This window comes from Lygodium microphyllum, chromosome 23 (genome assembly GCF_053477565.2).
Source record: "Lygodium microphyllum isolate KBCC chromosome 23, Lygodium_microphyllum_v1.1.10, whole genome shotgun sequence".
In the NCBI taxonomy this organism is placed as follows: domain Eukaryota; kingdom Viridiplantae; phylum Streptophyta; class Polypodiopsida; order Schizaeales; family Lygodiaceae; genus Lygodium; species Lygodium microphyllum.
Window position 1 is genome coordinate 118712869 of NC_141157.1, and position 12766 is coordinate 118725634.

The window sequence follows — 12766 nt, forward strand, 5'->3', positions numbered from 1 at the left end:
TCCTTGGTTATGGCACATTTATTATGCCACCTCTTCTTTCCTAGCGGGCTCACACTTAGTGATGACTGCATATGCATACATTGTGATACTTTCTAATTAGTCTTTCATCATGTTGTAAACTTAGTTCTTTTTTAAAGAATAAGAATAAGAATTCAGTCCTATCTCCCGATGTTCTCAAGTCTCCATTTCTTTTGTGTGTGTGTGCTCTTGGTTGCTTTATCTCTCTCCCCTCTCATCAATTTTCAAAACCCCCTCCCCCCACTAGTTCACTTATAACATTTGTCACCTTCTTGAGTCTAACACTCCATAATTAACCTTGCACCAACTGGGTCCAACACTTTGGGCTTGCTTGGGGTTGTACCCACCTCCAAATTGCACTCTCTCAATACACCTTTCACTACACTATAAGTTAGTCACACCCTCAGGAAGTGGATGTAGTTTATAGGTAGCCTCAAAGAGTGTGAAGAAGTTCCATGAACATCAATGGCCCTTGTAGACTCACCCTCTACCTCTTCTATGATGGTACCATTCCTTGTAGGCATGGATGTCACACCCAAGACAAGAAACATCATCCATCAAGTGTTGAAGGTAGATTCCAATCTCCCTATCCAAGACAATAATCACTCCTCTAGCTACAATTGTCATGTATGTCCCAATAAATGGCATCTATGGTACATGCTCCAGCATGGTACCATTTATGCTAAGTGCCAGGGGACCATCAGTGCTTAGAACTTAATTTAGAAAGGTATTATTATCCCTGGCACCATCCATCCATTACACGCAATTCAAATATTTCTATATGATTGTTGTAAATATTTATGTGAGAGCTTAGCTCACTCCCTTGCAAATTGTAGAACCTCTTGATGGCAAAATACAAAAATCCATTCACCTTAGGTTAGATTAACCTAACACGTACTCATGGAATGTTAAAAATGACCAATCAAAAGCTTTAAAATTGGATAGAGTGCCCAACCTTTGGGGGAAACCCTAATTCTAACCTTGACATAGGAAAATCAAAGTAAATTGAAGAGCTCATTCTTGTGTGCGCCATTTTGTGAGATCAAATTCTCTTCATTCCTTGCTTCTCCATTGCTCTTATACGTGTGTGTGAGAGAAAGGGAGGGAGTTTGAGGGACCAAGAGAGTGAAGTACAATACTCTATTGCATCTACCCTTGTCTTCTACTTCTTTCTCCTCTTGCAACACATTTTACTCAAGCTTGGGGGGAGGCTCAAATGCGTTGGATGAAAGGCTTGGCTTGCAAATGGGTACCATTGAAGACAATCTACATACCCTGTAGATAACCAATCTACATCACCATGACTAAATCTAGAATCCTAGAGATCACCATGACTTTAGGTCTTGAGCTCCTTGAGTGTCTATCATACCATCTTGATTACATATTATCCTTGGTGACACACACAATCACCATCCAAATGAAAAAACACAATGGTTATATCATTCTAGACCTCGTTGCACATTCACTCCTCACTACCATGATTAACTTGAAAGGTGGTCCACACTAGTGTGACCAATCTGAAAGGTACATGAAACCACCTTGACTAATCCAAAGATTGCCTCCATATGCAAGAATTACCATCTCCATTTAGTATGATTATCTCTTGTATACGTATACACAACCTCTAATTTAAGTGTTAGTTTAACCACCATAAATGCTAGACATCTCAACACCAAGGACCACCAACCTAAGTCATATTCTAGTATCTTGTGTCCACCTTGACTACTTTTTCTAAGTGTAATTTAACCTATGAACCTCCACACAATACCATGAGTACTTTTGATTGATCATACCCATGAGAAAATTCCCAAGAGTTGCTATAAGTATGTTCTATTGATCACCATGGATAAGAATAAGACCACTATGACTGACCCAAATCATCATGATTATAGCTTGCATTACCGTGACTAACATAGTTCCCCTCTCCTACAAATTTGGACTCATTCAAATCGATATGCATGACCTTGGCATGTAATATCCGAACCTAGTTTGCACTATATACTCAAACTAAGACCATCTAAGCATCCAATAAGTCAATAGAAGTGAGAAAGTCCGTCAAAGTCTAGTGTTAGTAATCCATCAAGTGATGTATTCAACTCTTATGCTTGACATTGAACTTTGTAGAAGAATCTTAGTGTTGAATTGCAAAGGAGTTGTAATTGAATCTTAAGTAACACTATGTTTAAGATAATTTTAAGTAGAAGTCTTAATAATAACTTTCTTAAAAGGCTAGATTCCTGGAATACATTCACTAGATTATGTGTACCTTGAGGCAAATCCCATCTTGCCGAAGAAGTTTAAGAGACTAAGCTATTTGAAGATCTACCCATTTTCAATGGTATACAAGTAACATCAAATACAAAAGAGCAAGCCGATATTTTAAATGTCATTCCATCCCACTATGTGGAGGGACCACTGGAGGAATAAATATACACGAATCCCTACGTCTCTTACAATGAAGAGGGCAATATAGTAGCCCTTAGGACTATGTAACAATTCCAATGATGGTCCTTGGATGAGAAAGACGTGGTGGTATTATTCAATCGCAAAAAGAAATATCTTCTTGGCATTGCAATCAACCAAGGCACATATTTTATCGATGTTCTAAGAAGTAGGAGCCCAATAAGAATAATAAACTAGAGAAAGGATGCCTTATATGCAACATCACACACCCTTTTCCATATTGCCCTAAGAAGACACGGTTCATCAATTAGACAGTCATACCTTTAGTGCCATTAAGCTTGTTTGGGTTCAATTCTTTTGGTGAGGATTATGGATCTATAACATGGAATGAAATGAGCAAAGCTCAAGCCAAACATGTAGCAATCATCCTCCCTAAACCTTTACTAGATTATTCATCAATTGGGAGAAACTGTTAAGGCTTCAAGCTCGATCTACTATCTTTGGTATGACCATACCCGACACTTAAGTTGTCCAGCTGTACCACACTATGCGGACATTAAATAAGTCGGTGCTTAGGACATAACTGCTTTGGTGTGAATGGTCCTTTGTGACCTTAGGTTGTACATTCACTAAGTAGTGTGTGGAATGATAATAAAAGTGAGAGAGCACTCTGCTCTGACTATTGCTTCTTCACTCTTGTCTCTGTCTCTGATTGTTAACATGGTATCAGAGCACCCATGACTGGGCTCTGTGGAGTGCATACGGGAAGAAGACCTGAAGATTGAACTGTCAGGGTTAAAGAGAACAAAGGATTGACTGTCATTTTCCTATACTACAAGGTAGGCATTATCATTGTGAATTGTCATTGCTTGAAGAAGGACCTGTGACTTGTTTGGAGCCTTATAAAGGCTTGGTTGATCATCATTGAGTGGATATACATTGAAGTGATCATCAGTGTGAAGAAGGAGAAGCCCAAATCTATCCACGCAAACTATGCCAGGTTGCTGATCTACATATGCTGGCTGGATAAGCATATTGGAAGGGAATGGAACACTTAAATGCTTGCTAAATCGTCATTGGAAGATGGATTATTGTCCTGGAATGCTAACCCTTGATGTAGAGCTCATCTATGAGCTGTGACAGTTGACCACAAATCTGAAAACAGTGAAGACCTGCTGTAATCAGGGTGTATACAACATACACTTGATTCTACTCAAGAGCTTTGAGCTTCTTGGCATGCTCATGAGAACTTGTTGAAGCATATATATGCTCTGGAAACCATATGTATTGACTGACATGGTTGTGGACTGAAGTTATTGACTGATATGCTCAGTTTTGGGAAGTCATTGGCAAGCTGAAATCTGTCATGAGCAGTGCGGGCTACATGTATCACTACACTCTGAAGTGTATCAGTCACTCTAGTTAGCTCCAGGTACACGGTGACTTGCATATGTCTCTCAAATGCTATGAGCATTGAAAAGGGAGTTGAAGCAAATGTATGGAGCTGAAGCAAGATGCTTTGACATGGTTCTTGAATGTCATGAACAGTAAATAATCAGTAAATGCCATCATTGCTACTGACTCTTGGAGACAGATCATTCTTAGATGAGTTCAAGATCATGTATTGAGTTCTATGCATGGTAGCATAAGGTTATGGCATTTTGCAAAGTCTTTGGGACTAAAATATCTTGACAGTGACTCTCTTTTTTAGTGGCTGAAATATACAACAGGTATATCTTGTTTTGTACTTGCAACAAATGCCATACTCTATGTCAAAATGACTTGACTGGGAACTCATATGCAGAGATAAATCTCTGAACTGCTGCAAGCGTTATGGGACATGTATGACATGTATACTCAATGTTTTTTGCCTTAAAATTACAGCTGGTTACTCACAGTTTACAGTTTACAGACTGTATGTATTTACCCTGGCAGTGAGGTTGCAAGAGTTTACGCTGAAGCAACTTCATAGCATATGTATTGACTGTTATACCTATGGGTTAGACCACTTGTTTGTGGACTGTGTTGAGCTATCATTGGGCTGAAACACCCTGGTTTTTTACTGCAATTAATTGCAAAAAACTGTCATAAATAGTTGAGGATTGAACTTTGTCAATCATACTTGTTGGCTTGCAGGAAGTCAGGCGCAGTGACTAAATATTGTCTGGTACAATATGGCTAATGCAGAGAGGACTAACAACATAACCCAGATAGTGGGGGAAAAGCTTGGCAGTAACAATTATGCCATATGGAAGTTTCGCATGGAAAACTTCTTAATAGGGAAAGGCTACTGGGAGTTGGTTGATTGGAGCGGAAGCTGAACTTGAGCTCCCAGATCGACCTACGGCTGACTAAAGACGATTCCATCGAGCTTGGACAGAAAGAGCTCATAGAGTCTTGCACTGGCTCTCTTTATGTATCTCAGATGCCATGGTAATGCAGATAATGAACTGCAACTAGCTCTCCTAAGAATGCCTGGGACATTTTGGTCAAGTACTATGGTACAACCACAAGTGCCAGGAAGATACAGTTGAAGCAGAAGTTCAACATAGAGAGAAAAAGCAGATCTATACAGGATTATGTCACGGAGGTTAAGACCATTGCAGATCAGCTGGCATCTATTGGTTCACAGGTTGAAGATGAAGACATGGTTGTTGTGACTTTGAATGGCTTGGGACCTGAGTATAAGTCTTTTGACACTTCTGTGTCTGTGAGGGCTGAAATGCCTGATTTTAATGAGCTAGTTGCATTGCTTATACATGAGGACGTTAAACTTAGCTTGGCTACAGGGTCAAACAGTTCTAAAAACAAGGATGCAGTTTTCTATTCCAATCAACGCGGTCGTGGCAACCATAGTAGAGGCTATGAATCTAGCAGAGGAGGCCAGCAGAATGCATCATATGGCAATAACAACCAGCAAGTATCAAACACAAGAGGTGGTGGAAACTTTAGAGGCAGGGGGAGATCTAGCCCTAGAGGCAGAGGCTCCAGGCAACAGCAACGTCCATCTGACAATAGGATAAGGATTGTCACTACTGCGGGAAGTATGGGCATATTGCCAAGGACTGCTGGAAGAAGCAGGGCAATCAGAAGGGCAAACAGCATGGACATTTTGCTACGTCTAGTCAGGAAGATAATTTCTCAGGTGATAGACTGTTTGCCATGCAGTATGTAAAAGACAAGGCTGCTGAAAAATGCACCGATGATGCAGTTTGGTACATTGATTCAGGGGCATCGAACCACATGACCCCTCACAGTGATTGGTTTACTGATATGGTGGCTGAAAAACATGGCTATGTCTGTACAGGTGATGACACGCAGCATAGCATTGAGCATAAAGGCAAAGTGCCTCTTATGGTTCATGATGGCAGAAAGAAAAATTTGCATGATGCATTGCATGTTTCTTCGACTACGAAGAACTTACTGTCTGTCGGTCAAATGACGGAGCAAAACTTGCAGGTTAGATTCAATAAGCATGACTGCTTTATTGAAAAGTTTGGCAATGGATGCAAGTTGATAGCTCGCGGTCACAAGAATGGCAGAATGTTTACTCTTGATGCTACCTTGCCAGAGCTAAATTCAGCTATGTTTGCCCATGGTTCTGGCACTATCAGAGATTTGAAAATTGGCACAAGAGAGTGGGGCATGTGAATTTGCAAAGGCTGCAAATTATGCAGAAAAAACAGCTTGTTACAAGTTTACCCAAGTTTCAATATTTAGATATTGGTCATGTATGCGATGCTTGCCAGTTGGGTAAGCAATCAAGGTTGCCATTTGTCAGGCATGTAAGGCAGAGTACACATCCATTGCAGTTAGTGCACCCTGATGCTTAGGGGCCAGCCCATAATGCATCTATGGGAGACTCGAAGCATTATGTGACATTCATTGATGATTACAGCCGCTATACTTGGATTTACATTCTGAAGACAAAGGATGAGGTGTTTGCTATTTTTCAGCAGTTCAAAAAGCACGTTGAAATGAATTTGACTGTTATATCTCTTGCTTGAGATCAGATAGTGGTGGGGAGTATGTGTCAAATGAGTTTGACAACTTTATGGCTGAAAATGGTATACGTAGACATCTTACCTGCAGCTACACTCCTCAGTAGAATGGAGTAGCTGAAAGAAAGAACATGGTCTTGATGGAAGCTGCTCGTGCCATGATGAATGAGAAGAAGATGCAGCTCTATTATTGGGCTGAGACTGTTACGACAGCCATGTATATCTTGAATCGGACTCCCACTGCAGCTATTCATGAGATGGCACCGTTTGAGAAGCTGTATGGCTATAAGCCGGATGTAAGTCACATGAAAGTCTTTGGCTGTCTTGCTTATGTGCACATTCCAGATGAGAAAATGAAGAAGCTGGATCCAAAAGCGCATAAGTGTGTTTTCATTGGATATTCACAGGAGAAAAAAGCATACAAATGTTATGATCCCTCTATCAGGGAGACTTTGGTGAGAGCAGGGATATTATTTTTTATGAGATGGGTTCTTGGTATGTATCACCGGCTACAATGCCATCGGATATGCCTTCCACTCATGTATCTACAGTTGATTTGCAGCAGAGCACTGCTATGACAGGACCTAGTAGTCAGACAGTATCTCCATGGACAAGGAGATTGAGAAGCTCACCATCCACTGACACCAGTATATCAATGAGGGGAAGATATGATGTCTTGGACAGCAAAGGAAAAGAGAAAGCTACTGAGGATGCATCTAGTATGATGACACTTGGTAGAATGACTTCTAGATATGAGTCTACTGACACTTTAGACAGTGAACTTGGTATTCCAACTGTCTATACGCCTGGCACAAGGTAGAGCAGGTACATTCCACCTCATGAGAGAGGGAAATCGAGAGTGCACCATAGCCTAAATGCTCATAGAGGGTCAGATACCCTATTGACAGGTTGACATACAGTGGCTACTCTGCAAAGCATTATGCTTACATGACAAGTGATGGAGATCAAAAAACCCAGTACATATGCTGAAACAGTGAAAGATGAAAACTGGTGTGCAGCTATGGATGAAGAAATGAACGCCTTGGCTGAAAATAAGACATGGAATCTTGTGCCACTGCCTGAAGGGAAAAAGACCATTGGCTGCAAATGGGTCTACAAAATCAAATGCAAGTCAGATGACAGTGTGGAAAGATACAAAGCCACGATGGTCGCAAAGAGGTATGCCCAACAGTATGGACTTGATTATGAGAAAACATTCAACCCTGTTACCAAGATGGCAACCATACGCACCGTGATTGCTTTAACTGCTGCTAGAGGCTGAAAATTGCAGCAGATGGACGTGAAGAATGTCTTTCTTAATGGTGACTTAGTAGAGGATGTCCATATGGTTTAGCCTGAAGGGTATGTTCACCCTGATTTTCAACATTATGTATGTAAGCTGAAAAAGGCATTGTACGGACTAAAGCAAGCTCCGAGAGCTTGGCATGCTAAGATCAGTAATTACTTGCAGAGTTTGGGATTTGTTGTTGACACGGCTTATCACAGTCTGTTTACGAAAAAGACAGACAAAGGCTTGGTAGTACTAGTCATCTATGTTGATGACCTGATAATCACAGGTGATGATGATTTGGAGATAAAGCATGTTATACAGATGCTGAAATCTGAATTTGGCATGGACCTAAGGAAACTGAAGTATTTCTTGGGCATTGAGGTAGTTCTAACTGAAAATGGTTTATAACTGATGCAAAAATATTATGCCATAGAAATGCTAAATAAATATGGCATGGCTGATTGCAAATCATTGAATAGACCTCTTGATCAGAATATCAAGCTAGACATGAGCACTGGAGCTGAAGTAGAGGATATGACTATGTACATACAGATGGTTGGCAATCTGATTTACTTGACCATCACTAGGCCTGACTTAAGCTATGTTGTAGGGCTCATAAGCCAATTTATACAGAAGCCCAAAAAGCCGCACTTGAATGCAATTAGACGTATTATAAGATATGTTGAGTCCACTGTAGAGTATGGGTTGTTTTATATCAAAGATAAGCTCTTGAAACTCATTGGATACATGGATGCAGATTGGGCAGGATGCTCATATGACAGTAGATCTACGAGTGGATATGCTTTTGAATTTGGTAGCGCCGTGATTAGCTGGAGCAGCAAGAAGCAGTCTACGATTGCTTTATCGAGTACTAAGGCAGAGTACAAGGATGCTGCATTGGCAACATGCGAGATTTCATGGCTGCTCAAGCTTATGGCTGATTTGGACATACAGGTAGATGCTCCAGTGAAGTTACTATGCGATAATCTGAGTAGTGTACTCTTGGCCATGAATCTAGTATATCATGCTAGAACGAAATACATAGAGGTACACTATCACTTCATCAGAGAGATGGTTCTTGTAGGATGAGTTGATCTCATGTATATAAAGACTGATGAGCAGGCTGCGGATATATTTACCAAGTCCTTGGGTAAAGATAAGTTCAGTGTTTTTAGACAACTGCTTAGTGTGCAAATGATGTCTTGAGCTTGAGGGGGAGTGTTAAGACTTCAAGCTCGATCTACTATCTTTGGTATGACCATACCCAACACTTAAGTTGTCCAGCTGTACCATACTATGCGGACATTAAATAAGTCGGTGCTTAGGACTTAACTGCTTTGGTGTGAATGGTCCTTTGTGACTTTCGATTGTACATTCACTAAGTAGTGTGTGGAATGATAATAAAAGTGAGAGCACTCTGCTCTGACTGTTGCTTCTTCACTCTTGTCTCTATCTCTGATTGTTAACAAAAACAATCCTCAAAAGAGGTAAAAAAGTCAAGTTGGCAATGTTACCCTAAAAATTGAGAGCATTACAATGAAAACACATGGCAACCCTGATATCAAAGTCAAAATTGCTGCCATTATAGTTGAAACAGAAAATCTCGAAAATGAAAAAATAGGTGAGTATACTAATACAAAGCATTGAGATAAAGTCATTGAAAATCTCAATGTGTTAAGGATACTCAAGAGCAATTTCAAGACCAAGAGGTAGATCTAACTTGAAGTCGCAAGGCATGATAAGCATTGGATTATAATCAGTCCCTCAAGGCATGATACAATTGGGAGATCTTTTGTCTAATCCACAAGTCAATCCAAAGCTGCCAATAATATCTACTCGAGCACTAAGTTGGATTATTTGAAAACCCAAACAAATAGGTTTGAAGACATGAATCCAAAAAACCATGAGCATGTATCTATTGAGGTAGAATTATAAGAGTTACACACGTGTATGTAATCTAGACATAATGCCAAGTAAAACATAAAAAGCACTAGGAGTTAATGCCATTTAGAAAGGAATCGAGAATGATGTATACATTGAGTAGTTACCTTAGGTCATGTAACAACACGAGGAATCATTGATATGGTGTGAAATAAATTCAATGTGGAAAAAAATGTATCATGCAAATCTCATGAACCAACATCACAACCAAGAAAATCTCCAAAACACTCTCAACCTTGCTTATTAAAAAGACTTTTACCCACAAAATCACAGATTGCATATATGATTTACGTATGAAAGTTAGAAACAATTCAAAAATCTATTTCCTGCCACACCAAGGCCTAGACACAAAGACTAGTGACGCATGGTCCATCTAAATATGCTCAATTTACAAATCATTCAAGCAAGCTAATGTCAATAATGGCATTATGCTACGGGTGCGAGAGAACTTCAGTGTCAAGGGTAGAACTTTTATTTAAAAAAATTTCACATACAAATCTTATCACACTTTTTAAGACCCATTCAAAGTCAACGAGGATGATACTCTCCACCCATATTATACACATAATGAGCATAAGCATGTTGACACCAAAGCAAAATTTTATCCCTATCTCCTCTAAAATCTCAACTTACTCCAATTTCCTAAGTTAAACTCTTAACCAAGTCTTCACTTGGATATCACAAATACTCAAATACTAAGGGTGGTAGTTGCATATGCAAATGTTGCACCTCACTATTGTACATTTGCCCTTGAATATGAGACCAACACTCAACTTCCTCAAGGTTTGAACTCAATGATGAGGGTTTTCTTCCTTTTCAAGTTTTACACCCCATTTGCAAAAATGATGTAAGCCAATTTCATAATAATCAAGCATTTCAAGTTGTCTACTAACCTTATAGTATTAAGATTCCTTGAGTTCCTTTGTGTTCATAGTATTAATAGTTCAAATCAATTTATCTCATTGTTAACTTATTGTTTAAGATTTAATCTACTTTAGACTTGTCCAAACAATATATTTTGCACAACTATCTCCAACTTGGCGAAAGGTTTGCTTCATTGTGGATGCACAAGTTTGACTGAATTTAAACTCTATGGCACATTTATCCCTTACAATTTAGTTGATGATATCCCACAAATACATGTTTTTGGATAGTTTGGGCGGTAAGTGCCATCGACATACGCATACATTTTAGCCATTTCTATTTTAATTACAACGTTTTACAAAGGCAGGGTCCTCTTTTGATGTTTAGGCATACTAGTCCACAATCCAAAATTTAATAAATAGGCAAGAAGGGGTGTTCTATGCTTGGATGATAATTGAAATTTAGTTGTTTTGGATATGCTATGTTTTAGGAAAGTTTTCTGTGATTTGGGCTGTGAAATTTGGATTACTATTTTCCAAGGACGAAGTGGCCTAGGATTTAAAAACTAATGTTGGGTTTAGTTTAGGGTTGGTAATTGAGTTTAGACATCTAGGCTTGTTACATGGATCACTTTTCAAGAAGGGAACAAGGCTTACATTTTAACACCCACATTTGGATCTCTATTTAAGGGGAATACGAGCCATTCCTTTTGCCTCTGATTGTTGCAAGTCTTTTCTCAAGTGTCGAACCAGTATGAATGTGGGCACTGAAAAATACCAACAAGCAACTACTGTAGTGAGGATGGGACCTTTGTTTCCTGTTTTCATGGAGCCCAGGAAACACCTTACCCAGTCTCTCTACCGAGGATTTTTTGCACATTCCATAAGCCTATACTGGCCCCTACCCCTTCCCCTAGGGCTTTACCAGAGTCCGTTCTACCAGATACATATAAGGAGAATACTTGGCATGGGCAGGTCCCCACCAAAGATATCATGTTGACTTTGTGTCGACTCTTGAGCTAAGCCTTGGCCTCTACAAACAGAGACTTTGATTTCAGCTCACCATGAAATTCCTTATTTCCGTTTCAAAGCTACCTCTTAAATCTGTATCACTTGGGTGATAGATTTTGAAGGAACATTGAGCCTCTGCAATTCGTCCGAACCCTTACCGCCTGGGCACCTAAAAGTATCTAAAAGCCTCTGCCAGAACTGGACCATTAGAGAAGAGGCTATGAAGGTGAAATGTTGTTAGAGTCCGAATTCATCACCTTCAGCTGAGAGATGAAGCTAAGCTGAAGCACTCTTTGACCTGAATACTTCTGTCTGCATTGTAGCCACAAACGTGCCAGCAAGCACTCTGCATCATCTCAAGGGCCTTGAACCACTTCAATTCATAGTTGTATACCCTTGGAATGCTTGAACAGCCCACAATCATGCACTTCATTCAGGCATACTGCTTCAAAAAACTTTTTTCGCTGCGTTGCCTGCAAAGCTTCAATTACAGTCGAGTAAGGGAGAGCTTGAATGAAGGCACTTGATGCACTTGAAATAAGAACAACCTTTAAGACTGTTAACTTACACTGCTCGAGAGCATGCAAAGGTCCTTGTGGAAGTGGAAGTCTGACAAATATTTGACAAGCAAAATGATCTTATGAAGAACTTAAGGTTCGTTGAATGGCTGTTTGAAGATATTGAAGAGAGATCAAGATTGCCTCCTGCCAACATACCATCAAACCTTACAGAATGCTAAACAGAAAAGCTTAAGTGAACATAGAAAAAGGTATTGCCTACAGAAATGAACAACGCTCTGGTGGTGAGATGATGTGAGAGCTTTCAGTTTCATATCCAAAATATAAACAATTGACCACATCGTTGTTTAAGCAACGCCAACACCAGAAAAAGTGAAAATATGCTCTGCTCACATTCAATATTATCAACTAGAAGGTCAAGAGTACATGATGCAAATGCCAATGGAAGAATGTGAGACTTGAAGCTTTTCCCCTCCACAATGCAACAATGATTTATTTATGATCTCTCTTCATGTCTGAGGTATGGCCTGTACAACTTGGAGTGCCACCTCTACCCATCGGATGTGATGGTATTTTGGCTTTGACCCTTTTTAAGGTTTCTGTAGGAATCTATTTAGTCCACTAAATTACAAAATGAGTAAGTTAGCCAAACAAAAACCATGGCTAGAAAGCTCAAAATGAAACTCCCTATGTGTGACAGTAACTCCTTTGAAGTTCAAG

General features: G+C 39.7%; 1 protein-coding gene across 3 annotated transcripts in view; it reads right to left on the reverse strand.

Annotated features, from left to right (window-relative positions):
• Window positions 1-10735: 10735 nt before the first annotated feature.
• The window catches only part of LOC148016666 (methyltransferase C9orf114 protein), a 102359-nt gene continuing 100328 nt past the window's right edge, over window positions 10736-12766 (reverse strand). For all 3 annotated transcript variants that reach the window (XM_087664413.1, XM_087664412.1, XM_087664411.1), the window contains exons 11-12: window positions 12097-12232; window positions 10736-12001 (exon numbers count right to left, since the gene is read on the reverse strand). In XM_087664413.1, the coding sequence (XP_087520539.1) occupies window positions 12167-12232 (66 nt within the window). In that variant the 3' untranslated portion in view covers window positions 10736-12001; window positions 12097-12166. The remainder of the gene's footprint in view (window positions 12002-12096; window positions 12233-12766) is intronic.